Here is a 19,107-nt window from a genome sequence, read left to right as displayed (position 1 = left end):
AATGCATTATAATTCATTTTTTGTCGAATCACTTTCTTGCTACAGAATACTGTTTTTATGGATGGACTAGATTTTTTCTTTAATAAAAAGTGTAACCAAACTGCAAATACACTTGTGATTTAAAGTGATATGTAAGAATTTAAATTTTGAGAACTCTTTTATATCATGGAATGCTCTATATTTATTTGAAAGATTAAAATATTTGACATCGTTTTATATTTTAATTTTATATTTTAATAAAATTCTCAAGCTCAGATTGAAAAGTAAATGCTGTATGTTGGAACTTATCTCAATGGTACTTTAGTGGTAAAGGTAAATAAAAGTTAACTAAAGACTTTCTACTTTTCCAGAAGCACAGTTGTATCTTTTGGCAAATTTGCAGAAAGCAGGTTGTCCCAACAATGCTCAACTATTCTTCTCACTTTAGTTTACAGAATTTGAACATTGAATCATAATGTATTTTATATAAAATCTTGGTAGGAAAAATGCCCATCTCTGATAAAAAGGACTTTTTTTCCTCCCTTCTCTTATTTTTATTATTTTTACCAACATATTCTTAAATAGGGAGATGTGAAATGAGATTAAGATTTAAATCTTTATCAAACAAAAATCATGCATTGTCTCTGTTTTATAAGTCATGAGATCATTTCGTAGAGTCCAGTTTATCGCTTACATTTGTTCAATGGTAATATCTCTTTCATGAGCATGAATTTGATGGTTTGAGTAGTATTTAGTGGGATGAAGATACTTGTTTAAGTATTTTGAGGGTCTCATACTTTTTTCTGGCAGTTCTTTTTGCCTGGTTTTCTGAAGGGAATCGAGTCTAAAAAGAAACCGTGTAAGATAATAGTGATACTCACGATGGCAAAGGAAAGTTATTTAGTAACCTTCCAGGAAGTATTCACAAAGGTGATAATTTTCCAGATTATCAATAGTGAAATGGAAGCCTTTAATAAGCTGTTATATTAATTGTGAACTACTTTTCCCAGTTCAGCAACAATTAATATTCAGTCTTATAATAGCTCTGGCAGAGGGAATGAAAGTAATTTAGAAAAAATATACTATTTGATTTGTCGAAGTGTGTCCAGGAAATAAGATTGAGCCTTCCTTACTAAGGGTCTATTGCGTGTTTAAGTTCGTCAGTAAGAATGGTAGTATACTAAACTGTATTTAAGAAGTTAATTTGAGATCTTACATTACATTCTAGTGAATCATTTTTGGATTTTACACCAGAACTGAGCTCCTTGGTCCTTGTCATTCTGTGGTTTGTATTGCAAGGTCCAGAGGTTTAAAACTAAAAACACCATGAAAAATTCTCCATGAGTCATTCTGTCAGCTGTAGCTTCTGCTCTAGAGTCCTGATGATACAACTAATGTTTTATTGCCAGCTCTGCTAACCACTTTTCATGCTTTGGATCTATATGCTAATAAAAAAGTAAACCGCTAAGGCTATTGTAGATAATATTCAGCTCTTCTTGTTTTTACAAATTCCTAATTTTTTGTTCTTTTAATGACTCTAAGCTAGACCAGTTATAAATTGTAAGTGGTGAAAGGATTTATGGCTGTTTTTTTTTTTTTTCCCCTTGGGGTTATTTACTACTTTGGGTTCTGTGAATCTTACTGTCCAAAGAACTAAAGATTCAATTAACAGTTCAGCTGGAGTCAGCACTGTGTGCTAAATCCCTATACTTAAGAGCTGTTTTGTATTACAGACAAATGCCCTTGTAGCTGTTTTGATTATTATTTTGTGAAAAATAATATAATACTAGAGCAGGCTGATTCAGATTCATATTAGTTTCAAATTTTAAGTATTGTGCTTTAAGCTATCTAAATTATTTTGTGCAAATAGATAAATGAAAAACTTGATTCATATCCAGCTCACAGAATGCCTTAATCACTCTTGACATTTTGAAGGAGATGAGGAAATAATGGATTCTTTTGCTAGTAAGTGGTGGGAATAGTCAACACATTTTCACTAGGTTTGAAAAAAAATCACTGACCCTACATGCTAGGAAAATTGAAAGTTTAGATTGTAACCTGATCTTTTTTCTTACTCTTGTAGCATCTGAGAAGTTTGTTAAGCTTGAGCACTGATGTTAATTTTAGATAATATGACTTAGTGAGTTAAATCTGTGGTTTCATTATGGGCTTTGAATTATGCATTTCTATACATTTTACTGAGCTAAAAACCTCTTTGAATATTATTAGTCTTTAAGTTTATACTTTTTTCTTTTTCTTTCTTCTTTTTCTTTTTCTTCTTCTTTTTCTCCCCTCCTCTCCCATCCTCTTCCCTTTCCCCCTCTCTCCTCCTCTCTCTTCTCTTCAACTTGCTATTACCTTGCCCAGGCTAGAGTGTGGTGGCGTGGTCATAGCTCACTACAGCCTTGAACTCCTGGGCTCAGGTGATCCTCCTGCTTCAGCCTCTCCAGTAGCTTGGACTTCAAGCATGTGCCACCACACCCAGCTAACTTTTTTTTTAATTAAAAAAAATTTTTTTTTTTTTTTGTAGAGATGGGTCTCACTATATTGCCTAGGCTGGTCTCAAACTCCTGGCCTCAAGTGATCCTCCTGCCTCAGTCTCCCAAAGTGCTAGCTACAGTGCCCAGCCTGTTTTTTTCTTTTCCACTTAATTTGAATCCATACCACTAATGTTCAGATTTTATTTTGTTCTTCTTAATAGCTAATAATAATTAAGTAGTTGCTATTTGCTAGGCAGTGCTTCTCATTTCCTAATTTAATCCTTAAAACAAATTTGTGAGGTAGATACTAGTATTATCTCTGTTTTACAGATGACACTTAAGAGAGGTTAAACAACTTCCCCCAAGTTCAAACACTTGTTAAATTGTGAAACTAGACTATGAACTAGACAGTTATATTTGTTTCTGAGGAGTCCTCTGTCCCCAAGGCCTTGAAATTATGTGGAATTTATCATTAACCATAACAATCAATAATACTATTCCCATCCCACCCTGCCCATTTCTAATTTGGAATAGTATATTTTCTGCACTGATGTTCATCCATTTTATGAGGGTTGAGCCTTAGAGTTTTCTTAATTGTTATCTCATTTGCAGTGTTCTTGTTCTTTATCTAGTAATTTTCCCACTGGAGTGGATTCCAATAAAATGGTGCTGTATTTGATTGATTCCAACATGCAGGGACTCCCTCCCCCTGTATCGTAACATCACTAAAATGAGGGTATATCTACCAATGAGATTCTTGATAATTCTAAATTTAGTAACTAACATTGTTTGACTGTTAATAAAATCTTGACCACTATCCAATGTAGGTAAGATTCCCTTAACCTTCTCTCCTTCATTTTAATTATCCCTTATTGAGAAGAACCACTTAGAGTCTCAAATTCCTATCATAACTAAACCCAGGGGAAAAAAATCAAATGCCTTGGAGGAGAGAGAGAAGGGTAAGAATTAATGTTTGAGTGTGATATCCTTATTTCTTCTCATATGGTTTCAGAACACTTCTCACTGGAATATTGTCAAAGGCTAGCTCTTTTCTCACCAAAATCAATGAAAGAAAAATATGATTTCTAATAGACTATTTATTATAATCAGATATACAATAGCACAAGACTTTAGGGATCCTTTGCATTTTTTTTTTAAATCCAGAAGAAATTCTGTTTAACAGTCCTAAAGGATTATTTGTGTATGTGTGTATGTTTATTAGAATAGCTAAACCTGGCTAAAATGGAAGTCTTACTCTAATGTATGTTATTTATTGGTGAGGGTTATTTAATTACCAAGTCATCCCTCTATACTGTAATAAAATATTGGGATGGATATGAAAATACAAAATTTGGGGAAGCCTCTGAATAGGGGCTTAAATATTGGAGCTCAGAATTAACAAGGAAAAGGCATTCTGAATCAAGTGTATAAATATATTCTGAACATTAAAAACCCTTGCTTGGGATTTCTGGGATATAATTGTGTTTAATATAGGAAACCAAAAAATAAGGACAACGAGTCACCTTACCCCAGTGACTCAAATTCCTGATAACTCTTTCCTTTATTCATCATGGGTCTTTATATTGGTACTTTGAGTTTGATACCTAGAAAAATACATACAAATATAAATATACACAAATATATTCATTGTTAGCTAAATGTCCAAGTCATCACTATGATATTTTCAAAAGCCAAAATTTCATTAGGTACCTCTCACATATGTCAACATGCAAATATAGCTGTTCTACATAAATAGCTAACCAAAGGAGATTGTCATGATTTCATGATTAGACTACACAGTGGACAGGGACTTGAAAACAAAGGTTTTTGTCCACTAGAATTTGTGTCATCAGACTGTTGAACTGATTTGTTGCTTAGAACATGACTACCTTTTTACCTGCAGACCTTTCTGCAGCAGTTGATAGTAGTGATTATCATCTCTTCCTTGGCCTCTGGGACAGACCTTTCTGACTCAGTCTTAATCTCCTTCATTGGCTGCCACCTCCATTCTCAATCATGCAGATGCTAGTTTTCCCCCAGGATTTTAGCCTTGGCATTTTATCTTCTTTACTTGCTGTTGTAAATTTCAGTGACCATCAATAGGTTGACTCAAATCTACCACTCTAACTCAGGCTTTTCTTTGAGGTTCTGGCTTCCTATTTCTAACTCTCTGATTATATCTCTATCTCAATATTCAGCATGTGATAGTGATTTTACAAAACTGTGAGATTCTCGTGGCAGTTTTCTTAGCTGAATTAGAAGGAACCAGTGAAACAGCCAGGAAGGATCTTGACATTATTTTTTATATATATTTTATGTATATGTATATAATATATATATATATACACACACGTACACATATGTACTTACATATTTGTTTTAGCAGATACTTTAAAGTGGAATTCATTGATTATAGAAAAAGCATTATGACTCTAAATTTTGAGAACTTCATCTGTGCTTTATGAAGGTAGTAAGTAGATTATGATAGGCAAGTTGACTGTGGGGGTGGTCCCTGTTCCTTCCATTTTTGTCTTCCTCTTTCCCCTCCTTTTTCATTGCCTTGTAAGAGAAAAGAGCTCAGGAAACTGGTTCACAATCTGTGGTAGTGAACTTCCAGGATTCTTCGCCAGAACCCTCCTAGATGTTGCAGTCCCTGATACAAGCAGCATTGTTTTGGGGTAGGAGTTTTTATAATGGCTATGAGGCAGAGTGGCTAAGGTTGATAATTACAGTTGTTATCCTTTGTAGAAACTCAACTGGGAATCCTTTCTGACAACTTTTATATTTATTTGTAAATTTAAAAACTATATTCCTATTCCCTCCCACTCTTACCCCAACAAGTCTGGACAGACTGTTTAGGAACTCCTGTTTCTGAAGATTTAGTAGTCTTTTGTAAAATCAGTTTGTTCTCTAGAGTGGTGTCCTCTTTCTTGTCCTAGGACCCCCGTTACTTGCTATCACTAACTGTTATGAGTTAACATGCCATCACTTATTAGGGAAGGTTTTTAGGTTCTTTGTTTTCTTCTGTGGATTAATTTAGATTTAAATAGGAGTAAAAGGGAGTTGTAATTAAACCATTTTAGAGATATTTTTGAACTAAACTACCTCCATGACAAATAAAATATTAGTAGTTATTCAGGTATCATTGTTTTATTTCTTACTATCTTTACTAATAGCCATTTTTAAAACCCCAGTTTTACTGATATTCTTAAAACACTGTTCTTATTACCTAAATAATCTTTACATAAAGTGCCATAGGTTGAAATAATCTACAAAGGATGGATATCAAATGAAGAATAGGAGGGTATTTGAGACCACTTTTCTAAACTTAGATTAGCATTTATGTATAGCATCAAACACAAATCTTCCAATAATATTTCTTTAATAGAAAGACCAAGAGGAAATGGCTGTAGTTCTTTCAGATTACAGAATCCCCAGCAAAACAAAACAAAATAGAAAAAAGTACCCTTTGTTTTCTACTTTTGCAACATATTTTTGGTAACTGATAGTACTCCAATGGGAATTTTTTTTAGATTTCTTTTGTTGTTGTTGTTATGCTTATGTAAGGAATGAATAGATTTCTGTTATTAAAGCTAAACATAAATAATTGAGCATTATGATGACACAGTAGTGTAATAATCAGCACCTAAATATTTGGAGAAGTCGGGAGAAGTGATGGGCGGGAACTTTCCTTGCTAGGGAGTCAGTGAGTATATTTTAATGGTAAAATATTTCTTTTTTGCTTTAGTTTTTAAAAACGTGTAAAATGAAAATAATATCTCTTTATAGAGTTATTTTTTGAGAATTGAGATAATACATGCGAAAAGTTTAGAATAGTGCATAGCATTTAATAAACCCTAAACAAGCTTAGCAGTTGCTGTCATTATTAGGATTTTTAAAAAGAGAAGCCATACTCAGGGACAGCGGATGGTAAATGTATCTGTAATTTAAGATTTAAGAAAGTAGTTAAGATATTTTAAAAGATGTCCAACTTCTTACTCTTCCTGTTTGTTAAATCTTCCTTTGGGAACGTTAGCATAAGATTTAACTCTCTTATTCTGGTTTAGTAGAATGAATCAATTTAACAGTAATCTTACAAGTGAAATAACTACATCTGTCCTTTTTTCCCCCCCTTTGTTTCAGGTTTCCCCTCAAAAAACCTATAAGGTAAGTTGTTCATTTGCACTTCTTATTAAAGTTTAGGCTAAATTTTAATTAGAAACATTTCTTTGAAATTATGGTGGGTTTTTGTGGTTTTTGAGAACATGCATTTAAGTAGTTTAGAATTTCAAAATGATTTATAAATTTAAGTATGAAAGGAGTTCCATATTTTTTTCTTGAAAGACAGCATTGTTTTGATAATATTTTCAAAGTTTTTAATATAAGCATTTTAATAGTTCAAATTGATACTTACGGTCACTCCCTATGAAGAAATTTAATTTTATAATCTGTGATTTGAATTGCAAGTATCTTGGGAGGTGAAAATGTATTGCTAGGTTTTGATGTGTTTTATCACTTGTGTGACTGTAACTGCCTTTAGTTAATGAACTTTGACACTGGTTTAGTTTTAATTACTAAAGAAAAAAATCCAAAATGTTTAAATATGTCTGTGTCTATATCTGTATCTATCTATTTATTTCCAGGGATTAAATGCCTCTTCCTGAATACTTGTGTTCAGCATTTCTTCTCGCTCTCATCTTAATTATCACAAATGTTATTTAAAATGTAGGTGCTATGTGATTCCTCGTTATTATAGTACTTTTATCATTTTTGTGACAGCATAGTCCAGGATACCAATGCTAACTTTGACATTTTAATTGATAAATAGTGTATTATAGTTGTGGTCCAGCCATTATTTGATCAGTATAATTGGCTAGGCCAGAGAAGAAATGATGATTCTAGTGTGATTGGGTCTGAAGGTAGCTGGCTAACACTTCTGTGGCTAGAACTATGTGGGCAGGCTTAAAGTGAGGCTTGCCTAAGGTTTTTGTTTTGTTTTTTTTTTAAAACTGTTCTCATAAGGCTGTATTTTGAATGTGACTACAGTGTATGTAGGGTTGGAAAATGTGTTTAATTCCTTTTAGGCACTGTTTTCTTGTCTGTTAAATGGAAATGATAGTATTGATCTGTGAAAACCACTAAAAAATATAAATAATTATTTCTAAGAATAAAATAGACTTTAATACTGAATACTATTTTTATTATTTTAAGTACTTTTTATGATCAAGTAAATAGACCATATCACCAAAACTTCTTGAAAAATATAAATTAGAGAGGTTTATGACACTGTAAGAAAAACTGATTTCCTGGTTTCTCTTTGTAAGACATATTTTTGGGATTTTTCAGTTAAGTTTTTGTCGTCATGCGTTTTTTTTGGTAATAAATGCTTGATTGCTTTGATTTAATTTAGGCATGGAAGTATTTTGAACCGAGAGTCACCAACAGATAAGAAGCAGAAAGTTGAGCGCATTGCATCACATGATTTTGACCCCACAGGTAAAACACTATATATTCTTCCAAAGAATACTAAGAGTAGTGAAGTTCAGAATAATACTGCTTAAGCTACCTGAAACACTCAAGAGTAGTTGTTTGGTCTGTTTGAGGACTCTCCCTCCCCTCCAGTTATGTCTCATATAGCCTTTGCATTCAGCAGGAGTGCAAGCGTTTTGAACTTTCGACACTATAAATTCTACAGAAGCATCATTGTAAAGTCTATTATATTTAAAAATAATGATAATAAAAATAATTATATGATAATTGGAGATTTGGATCAGACCAAGGGCTTAGTATTAAGATGAGTCATGGTATGAGCAGTAGTATGTCATAAAATCAAGGCTATAACAACTACAAACTTCTGTAGTCATTTAAAAATTCAATTGTGATCATGGAGAATTAGATAAATTACAACTTCAAAAATTAATGATTATCTCATTTTAGTTAAACAAATGAATTAGAAGTCCCTTTTTCTTCAGTCAAAAAGTATTCCAAACTCAGAGAGCTATCTTCAACCTAAGCAGTGTAGATCTTTCTTAGAGTTTCCGTGTTAGCAGACTTTTAATTATTTATATTCTTAATTTTATGCATATAGATTGAATTCCACTTATAAAATATAGGTTTTTTTCTTTTTCTTTCTCCTTGTAAACTCACTTAGTATTTAATTTATAAAAATTGTTTGGTAATTTTGCCTTTGTCATTTGAGGCTGATATATGTTCTTTGTGTACATACTGTCTTATTAAGTTGTATGTCTCTGTGACAAAACATGAAGTACGTAAATACTGGAATCTAAAATATATAACATCATGCATCTATTTTGACATGTTTTTATTTAGAAATATTTTAAATATTTAATAAAGAATAATGTGTCTTACGTATTTAATTAAGATGTTTCATACTTTTAGTAAAATTGCTCTTTTATTTTGAAACAATATTATAAATATTATGTAGGAAGGGGAAACTAGCAATTAAATAGGTAATTATTTTCTGCATCTTGGGTAGTAGGTAAAATGAAATCCCAGTCATCAATTTAGGAGGCTTTAGTGGTGGAAGTATATAATGTGTCACTTTTGGATCTCCATGAAGAGAGAATTCTCTATTCTGACACCTTAAGTTGAAGTCATGGGGTTCAGAGGCTTTCATTTATATGATTAGCTATTGTCTAGCTAATAAGGGTCACAAGTTTCTGCCCTATATTCATAAAAATACTGTAGCCTTGTTAGATTTATTCTGTACTGTTCATCTGTGATGTGCCATCTCTAAAGATAGATGTAGTAAAGTGTTATAAAGTGCTTCATAATGAGATTTTATAGCTTTTAGTGCTTTTGTCATCTCTACAATTATCAGATGATTTATTTTGTATACTATTCATGTGTTGTTTTGTTTGAATGTATTTTATTGCACTGTCTTTTCTTCAGTAAATCTTTAAAATATGTCATTACCTGTGCTGTTCGTGACTGTTCTAAGTGCTATCATCTGTGATGTTCATACTTTATGTTTGCACGATTTAACTTGATCATGATTCATCTTTTTTCCCCATGAATTTTTCCCCTTCCATTGGTCTCCATATTTTCTATATCTCTCTCCTTTTCTCCCGCTCTTGTGCAGATAGCTCCTCCAAGAAGACAAAGTCTAGTTCAGAGGAGAGTAGATCCGAGATATATGGTAAGCTAAAGTAGCTAATTCAGCCTTGCCCTTTGGAGCTTGCTTCATGCTGTTTCTTTTCTTTCTTTCTTTCTTTTTTTTAATAATTGCAGCCTTTCCTGTGTCTGCTCTGCATGGCATGATCTACTGCAGGGAAAGGGAGCCTGGGGTTTTAATGTGGCTGTGATGCGGAAGCTTAAGGTTGCTAGAAACTAACATTGTTAAGAATAGGCCATGTTACCCATCTTCTCTTTCATCTTGTTTATGTCAGGAAAATGATTGTCTCTAATATGTTTGGGTCAAGTTCCTCCAAATAACATGGATGGGCTTTAAATTCTTGTCATCTTCTTCCCATGTCTCGTTTGCACAGTTTGGATTATGTAGAATTTAAGCAATTAAGTTTTTCCCTCTAAGATAGTATTGGTGTAGTTTTAGATATATATTAGCAGTTCTTCGAAATTTTTATTTTTATTTTATTTTTTGTTTATTTTTAATTGCCTCATCATTTGGAAAAGTTATTCTTGTATGATTTATCCATGATAGCAAAAATACTAAGTATTTTATTTTCATAGCTTGAAGAATTTGTCTGTGCCTTTCAGAAATTTTCCTGAAACTTTTCTTTTTTTTTTTTATTTATATATTTTTTTTTTTTTTTTTTTTTTTGAGACAGAGTCTCACTCTGTTGCCCAGGCTAGAGTGAGTGCCGTGGCGTCAGCCTAGCTCACAGCAACCTCAAACTCCTGGGCTCAAGCGATCCTCCTGTCTCAGCCTCCCGAGTAGCTGGGACTACAGACATGCACCACCATGCCCGGCTAATTTTTTCTATATATATTTTTAGCTGTCCATATAATTTCTTTCTATTTTTAGTAGAGATGGGGTCTCGCTCTTGCTCAGGCTGGTCTCGAACTCCTGAGCTCAAACGATCCGCCCACCTCGGCCTCCCAGAGAGCTAGGATTACAGGCGTGAGCCACCGCGCCCGGCCCTGAAACTTTTCTGAATGGGAAAATTTTTAAATGGTACCTTTAAAAAATAATCTTCACAAAGAGCAAGCTCAACCTTAGTGGTCAAGTTTTGCAACAGATGATTGAAACACTGATATTTCTAGACTGTGTCCTGTGTTCCAAAGATAGAATAAACCATGTTTGTGAAGTTCATACATATTTTGCCTTTTCTTATGCAGTTTTACCTGCCCTCTTCCTTCTTTTGGCATCTAATTAGCTTTTTGAAAAAAAGTACATAGGAGAAGCACTGCCTGGAGCCAAGATTTTTAAAATAATCTCTGAAAGGCTAATAAGTTATTTCTTTTTAGGAAGATTCCAAATTTGGCTTCAGTGGAAAATCAGGTTTTCTTTAATAGAGTCACAAGTCTATCAAGTGGATGTTGTCCCAGGTGCAAGTTTTTCCTAGCTTGACATACATAAGAGGGAAAAAATACATGAAATTTCCCCTCCCACCTTTTAAGACATTTGACAATTTACATCTATGGGCACTTCATCCCATAGTACTTTTTTTTTTTTAAGAGATGGGGGTCTTGCTATGTTTCCCAGGCTGGTCTTGACTCCTGGCCTCAAGCAATCCTCGCAACTTGGCCTCCCAAAATGCTAGGATTACAAGCATGAGCCACCATGTTCAGCTCTCAGATACTTTTTAATATTCTGAAGTCTAAGTGTTTGGTTCTAAACCATGTAGTGCTTCTAGGTTATATAGATGCGCATAGTTCTTTACTTGCTTTTTGTGACCAGTACTTTTTCTGTGAAGTTATACATTTTACAGCAGTTCAACAGGAAATGTTGCTTGTGGCATTTCAAGTTTGTGCTTTTTTCCTCCCTCCAAAGTATTTCACTCCTTATATGTAAGAAATACCTTCTTAATTCTTGGAGACTATTTCTGTTCTATATAAAGAGTTTTGTATAGTTTATTCTCTCCTTAGGAATGTGAACATTATTGATATAGCTCCATTCTTTTCCAGTAGCCTTTGCAGTATTGTGTTTCATCTTCTTAACCATTTTCCTAGATCTGTGATATATATGCAGAAGCTTGCTGTGTGCTTTGGATGAAGACTAACAATTTAGGAGTCTATGACTAGAAAAATTATACTAACTTTCTATTATTTTACCAGTGATAGTCATATTAACACTAGTTCAGACATGCCATTGGCTTGGTAGTAATAGAAACATTTTAAGTGGTAATCGGGAAGTAAGGTGTGGCTTCTCTGTGTTTTTGTTTCTTGAGAACCCTTGACATACCTTTTTTGGAAGGAACTGAGTCCACAAGTCCTTAAAAAAGTGCCCATTCAAAGGGATGAGTTGATTGAACAGCATTAGCATGCTAACACAAATCTCTTTGACGTTACAAATATTTTATTACCTGTGTAAATAGACTTCTTTAGATTGTATGCAGTTAGCATGGGTAAAAAAGACTTTCTAGAAAGTCCAGGAAAACTTGGAAATACTGGAATAAAACTGAGTAGAGTCATAGCAACTGGTGTCATTTTGCTTTTATTATATGATCTTGTTACAAGCCCACTTCAAGCATTTGAGATTATATGTTGTCTTCTCTTGGGGTAAAATTCATTAGCTGGGTATTTAACACAACTGCTAGTTATTCATTTACAAATTATTTATTTTAAACTTTCTTAGCCATTTTTAGAGCTGCTTTGTGAGATAGATTTAGTTTGTTCATTTTAAAAGGAAACCAAGTGTTTGTTTTGTATTGATTTTTTTTTTTTTTTTTTGTTTAAGTTGCCAGTCAATATTTATTTCATTTACCCCTTTTCCCCCCTCTGTACCTTTTGGAGTCTATTAACATGTATGGATGTGTTTTTTGAGCTGCAGTTTTAATAATACTTCATTTTCTGTTTCTCTTACTAATATTGTAAGGGAGAACTTTTGTGGGTTACTGTGGAAAATAAGAGATTCAGCAAGGCAATTTTGAGTTTAATCCTCACTTCTGTTTTGGTGTCATGAAGAGATTCCCACTGATAGTATTATGTGCAAGAAAATAAGCCATGTCTTCTTAGAGCTGTCTTAGCATGCTTGGGCTGCCATAACAAAATACCATGACTATGTGGTTTAAACAACAGAAATTTATTTTCTCACAGTTCTGGAGGTTGGAAGTCCAAGATTAGGGTGCCATTGTGGTAGGGTTCTGGTGAAGGTTCTCTTGCTGGCTGGCAGATGACTGCCTTCTTGTTGTCTTCTCACATGGTCTTTCCTCAGTGTGTGGGGTGGGGGTGGGGGGGGAGAGAGAGAGAGAGAGCGCGAGCGAGCGCACTCTGGTGTCTTTTATAATCCCATCATGAGGGTTCCGCCTTCATGACTTCATCTAACCCTAATTATCTCTAAAAAGGCCTCATCTCCCAGTACCATCACATTGAGGGTTAGGGCTTTAATATATGAATTGGGAGACAGGATGGGGAATAGGGGGACAAACATTTAGTCCATAACAGAAGCAAACTGTTAGTACCTGAAATATCCTGGTTTGGATACTTCAGTGTAATTTTTAAAAATTCCTATCTTTTTCGTATTCAGTCTTCTCATATCTTTAAAATCAAAAGTTCTTGGTTTGATTCTTGCCCCCACCAAGTTGCTATTTCTGTTTTCTTTTTCCACCTTGCAAAGAACATTCCACATGAACCTTGTGTATCCTCATAAACCATTCACTTCTTAACCTCTTGTAATTTGACTTCTGAACTCATATTATCTCAAAGGTGAGCCAAAACATCCTATTTGAAAATCCATTAACTTTTTTTCCTCAATTCTTGCTTTTCTTCTGAACCATCTGGTAATGCAAGTGTTTCTTTGGTTTCTATAATATTATGTCAACCTGGTTCTTTTCTGTTTGTAGTTATTTTATCTCTGTTTACTTGATTGCTTTTTCCTCTCTTGTCTTATGCATGTAGGCATGACCCAAGTTTCTGTTCCCAATCTTCTAGTCTCCAGTCTTATATTTTTAACTGTTTGCTAGATACTTTCTTTTTCAGAGTGATCAAACTGGAGTTCATCATTGTTCCCTACAGCTAGAAATCAATCTTTATCTCAATTTCCCTAATTTTTTAAAATTTCAGTAGATTTTAGGGGGTACAAGTGGTTTTTTGTTACACAGATGATTATGTATAGTGGTGAAATTGGGGCGTTGGTGTACCCATCACCTGAATAGTGTACATTATACCCAATAGATAATTTTTTAGCCCTCATTCCCCCTAGCTCTCTCTTCTGAGTCTCCAGTGTCCATTATACCACTCTGTGTGACTACGTATATCCATGGTTTAGCTCCCACTTATAAGTGATGACATGTGGAATTTGTTTTTCGATTTCTGGGATACTTCACTTAGGATAATATCTCAATTGTCCATCCAAATTGCTGCAAAAGGCATTTTTTTGTTCTTCTTTGTGGCTGAATAGTATTTCATGGTATCTGTATAACAACATTTTCTGTATCTACTCATCAGTTGGTGGGCACTTAGGTTGAGTCATATCTTTGCAGTGGTGAATTGTGCTTCGATAAACATGAGTGTAGGTGTCTTTTTGATAAAATGACTTATTTTCCACTGGATAGATACCCAGTAGTGGGATTGCAGGGTTGAATGGTAGGTCTACTTTTAGTTCTTTGAGGAATCTCCATAGTGTTTTCCACAGAGGTTGTACTAATTTATATTCCCACCAACAGTGTATAAGAATTCCCTTTTCATTGTATTTGTGGTGCCAACATCTATTGATTTTTTACTTTTTAGTAATGGCCATTCTGAAAGGGGCAAGGTGGTATCTCATTGCAGTTTTAATTTGCATTTCTCTGATGATTAGTGATGTTGAGCCTTTTTTCATGTGTTTGTTGGCCATTTGTCCATCTTCTTTTGAAAATGTCTGTTCATATCTTTTGCCAGCTTTTTTATGGGGTTGTTTTTTTCTTGCTGATTTGAGTTCTTTGTAGATTCTGGATATTGGTCCTTGGTCGGATATATAGTTTGCGAATATTTTCTTCCATTCCGTAGGTTGTCTGTTTAGTCTGTTGATTACTTCTTTTGCTTAATGACAGTATCATTCTTTCATTTACCTGGTCTTATTTCCTTATAGTCATCTTCAATTTCTCCATTTCCCTTGTCCCCTGGAGTCAGCTATTTGTTAGGTTCCCCTTATTCTACCTTCACAATACTTTTCATCCTTCACTCTTTGGTGTCATCCCCACTGCTTGTCCAGTTTTTCATCATTTCATTAGACTATTTTAACAGATTCATAACTTTCTTTTACTTTGATTTCACATTGATTCATTTCCTTTTCTCCATTTTACTATATTCTGCCTTGACCTGTCAGATTAATATTACTAAAGTAAGGATTTTGTGATGTACTTGCTAGGAAAGTATAAATAGTTATTAAGATATGCCATAATTTGTTACCAATTTATCAGTCTTCCTTAATCTACTATTCACTTAAAGATATCAGATTACCTTCCAAATTTTCATTTCCCAAATATATCTTGGTATTCTTCCTTTGCTCATGCCATTCCTGTTGTCTTGAATGGTTTACCTCCTCTAACTTAGAATCCTAGTCATCTTCCAAGGCACAATTCAAATACTGCCTTCTTCGCAGGGCTTTCCTAGTTTTGCCCAGCTACTTTTGTTGTTTTTAAACTTTGACATCTTATTTTGTATCTAATTATTTGTATTTATATTGATCTTTGCATCTCCCATCATGCCTGACACATTGGAGGCACTTGTTAAGTGAGTTTTGAATGAATAAATGTTGAGATTGAGATGAAGTATTTTAGTAGTGAGAATTGACAGAATAAGATGGTCTTGACTTATCTTAATAGGATCTTTCTTCCCTTCTGAAAAACTGTAAGGTAACTTAAAAGAGAGACTTATTTCTGATAGTGGCCTTAAAGAATGAAATCAGCATACTTGGAATTTAAGGTTCCTCTTGCTGGCAGGATTGTGCATTTAGAATCAAGAAGCTTCTTAATCAAAGGATTATCTGAAGTCTTACTCATAAAACATGTATGTCTGGCACCAGCTTAAAAATGAGCTGTTTTTATGAGGTTGCACATAGTCTTTCTACACACCCTTCCCTGAAGCTAATTCTTAAGAGGTGAGACTTAAGAGAAGTTTGGTCATGAAATAAAATAAAAGGTAAAGAAAGACTAATGTGCTTTCACTAATGTGCTTTCTGCATACCTTAAAGTTTTCACTGAAGTAAACGTAGTATAAAAGGTTTAGTATGTTTCCTTACATGTTTAACACTCCATTTTCATTAATATACTATCTGGTACTAAGTTGTGGCCTTTTTTCAGGAATATATAGTGAAACTTGAGAGTACCTTCTCACTTTTTTCAGAATACTTTTTTTTATCACTTCCTCCCCTACTCATCCAAAGTATTACAAAGACTTAAATTTTTTTCTCTTTCAAAATACTATCATTGCTAATTGTCTATTGAGTAAGAAGCAATCTTTTTATGTTAGCTTTAAATGCCACATTGTTGCAACAGAAAAAATACGACCTTTGTTATGAAGAGGAAATAAAATTTAGGGAATGATAGTATTTACATAAATTTGATAGAACATCATATGATGAGATGAAGCATGATATTGATTTGTTAGCTTCCAAGTGAAATATCATGATCCTTAAAAGATAGGAAATAAAGAAAAATTTCTTCGTAAGTAGAGGAGTTATTTTGGGGTGAGTAGGGAATCAAACTATTGCAGTTGGAATTTTGCCAGGGCAGAAAGTTAGTGTTCTTGTAGAAGTATTTCTCTACTTTGCATAAGCTTTAGTTCAAGTCCACCCTAGGCAACGTAGCAAAATCCTGTCTCTACAAAAAGTAAAAAATTAGCAGGGTGTGGTGATGCCAGCCTGTAGTCCCAGCTACTTGGGAGGCTGAGGTGAGAGAATTACTTGAGCCCAGGAGTTCAAGGCTATAGTGAGCTACAATTGCACCCTTGCAGTTCAGCCTAGGCAACAGAGTAAGACCCTGTCTCAAAAAGAATTTTCTTTATGTAAAATAAATTCAAATTTATTTAGGAACTAATTTTTGAGCACCTATTATATGCCAGGCACTATGCTGACAGATAGGGATTCAAAGGTAATAGGAGACTGTACCTGTTTTCTCGTTACTCACAGTCTACCACAAAAGAAAGTATTGTAATATATTTTGATAAGTACAGTAATAGAGATATGCATTTGCTTACCATTACTCTATATGTACTTAAAAATAAATACTTGTGGAAAAATCTTCATATGGCACCAAGAATGATGGAAATGAAGAAGTATTACTGCAATTAAGTTTCAAGGAAGTTTAAGCCTCTTTCTGTCTGTCTCCACACAAAGTGCTGGGATATAGCTCATATCAAAGTGATTATGTGACCTTACAGAACTCATATTCAGAGATATACACATTTGTATTGTAATTATGATTAATGATCATAATTATTACCAGATAATAAGGGATTTAGCAACAAAACAGAGCCATGGACTTATATGTGTTGTAAAACCGGCAAAGGTAAAAATGATGAAAGCTATTTTTTTTAATTAATGAAATTTGAATGTGGCTGGAGTTAAAAGTCCATTTTTCTCTTTTCCTTCTTCTATAACATATAGGGCGTATTATCTGTACCATACTCTGATTCTTAGACATTGTCATTCTTTCTCTGTTTCACTATTGGCCTTCCCTGCTAAGTTTTTATATTCTTTGAGAACAGACTCCTAGTTGTTTTGTATTCTTTTTTTTTTTTTTTTTTTTTCGAGACAGAGTCTTGCCGTAGCGTCAGCCTAGCTCACAGCAACTTCAAACTCCTGGGCTCAAGCAGTCCTTCTGCCTCAGCCTCCCGAGTAGTTGGGACTACAGCATGCGCCACCATGCCTGGCTAATTTAATTCTGTGTATTTTTAGTTGTTCAGCTAATTTCTTCCTATTTTTTTAGAAGAGACGGGAGTCTTGCTCTTGCTCAGGTTGTTCTCGAACTCCTGACCTCAAGCGATCCTCCCACCTCTGCCTCCCAGAGTGCTAGGATTACAAGGATGAACCACCGCGCCCGGCCTCCTAGTAGTTTTGTATTCTTTACAACACCTACAGACTCCACTGTTAAATAACTAGTATAGACAGATGTTCAATGCACATTTGCTAAAACAAAAGAAGTAGGGGGTTTTTTTGGTCAAAAAAGGCATTCCAAAGATATGATAATTTAGCCAGTATTGCTGCTTTCAATGTTATAGAGGATGGAATTTAACCCTCTGTAGTAGGTTAAAACAGCTTCTGTTCTATAAGTAGAACATTTCTCTGAAGAAGAAGGAAAAACATTTCATTTGATTTTGAATAAGAGGGAGGATAATAGATTTGAGCGTTTGAGAGACTAGATTTCTGAATTTTGAATCGTAAGATGGCTTAGTTTTCAGTTAATTATTACCACAGATCTGAATATATGTGGACAGCACAGTTTGACAGGGCAGAATAGCATTATTAGTTTCTGAATTGACTGTGTGAGATTTGTTTTCTTTTTATATTGGTCTGATAATTCTTACATGTTAAAGTATATCAGTGTCTCAGATTAGCAGGTAAACTTAGAATAATAAATGTGGATAATGTAATGGAATTGGGGAGAAGAGAAAAACGAATAGGACGTGTTCTTTTTCTCTTTATCCTTTGTTCCTCATCTATTTTTGATGTAGAATTAAAAGGGAAGGTTATCAGGCTGAAACTGTTATGAACTGGAGAAAACAGACTTGCAGTATTTGTAGGTAATACTAATATATTGTCCTAATCCAATTTGTCAGGACCCTAGGCATATTAATAAAATTGACTATACATGATGGTATTTTTTTCTCCTTGGTCACCTCCATTTCTGAGCTTCTATCCATCTCTAGATTCTTTTACTTTTCTGAATTTCATGAATTTATTAGCAATTTTTAAAAAATGTCCTTCTATGTCAGAATAAATGTAAAACTCTGGGTAAGATTGTTAACAAGATACAGTCTCTGTACCCTTGGAGCATAAAATTTAATGAGGGGATAAAAATAAATGCAAAATAATGTGACTGATAATGTTAGGATAGGAATAAACAGAGGGTGTGGTAGGAGTCTATAAGAGGGACACCTAACCCTAGTCTGAATATTTAGGAAAAACTTATAAGGGACATGAGTCATTTCTTAAGGATTTTTTGTCTCTCCTCTGCTGAAGCTACCTATAACAAGAAGCCCTGCTCTTTAAAATTTCCCTTCTCTCTTCCTTCCCCATCCAAAACTAATTTCCTTGTCTGTTAAAACAAAACTTAGACGTAAATGGGGGTTGATCCTTTTAAAGATCATTTATTTGCATTAATGATAGGAACTTATTAACATAAAAGTACTTGTAATTGATTTTTTAAGTGGGGTGTGGTGTGGAGATTTGCATATTTATTTTATATATGTGTGTGTGTGTGTGTGTGTGTGTGTGTATGGAGAGAGAGAGAGAGAGAGAGAGATGGAATCTCGCTCTTTTGCCCCAGCTAGAGTGCAGTGGCATGATCATAGCTCACTGTAGCCT

At 34.1% G+C, this 19,107-nt stretch overlaps 1 protein-coding gene across 8 annotated transcripts in view; it reads left to right on the top strand.

Annotated features, from left to right (window-relative positions):
• Window positions 1-19,107, top strand: part of ARHGEF12 (Rho guanine nucleotide exchange factor 12) — a 148,120-nt gene that overhangs the window by 56,805 nt on the left and 72,208 nt on the right. For 5 of the 8 annotated variants that reach the window (XM_069470784.1, XM_069470779.1, XM_069470780.1 and 2 more), the window contains exons 2-4: window positions 6,603-6,626; window positions 7,870-7,955; window positions 9,562-9,618. In XM_069470784.1, coding sequence (XP_069326885.1) covers window positions 6,603-6,626; window positions 7,870-7,955; window positions 9,562-9,618 — 167 coding nt within the window. The remainder of the gene's footprint in view (window positions 1-6,602; window positions 6,627-7,869; window positions 7,956-9,561; window positions 9,619-19,107) is intronic. The other 3 variants (XM_069470782.1, XM_069470783.1, XM_069470781.1) reach the window with 1 other exon arrangement.

Source organism: Eulemur rufifrons, chromosome 6 (genome assembly GCF_041146395.1).
Source record: "Eulemur rufifrons isolate Redbay chromosome 6, OSU_ERuf_1, whole genome shotgun sequence".
NCBI lineage: Eukaryota > Metazoa > Chordata > Mammalia > Primates > Lemuridae > Eulemur > Eulemur rufifrons.
This window is presented reverse-complemented; position numbering and strand designations above follow the sequence as displayed.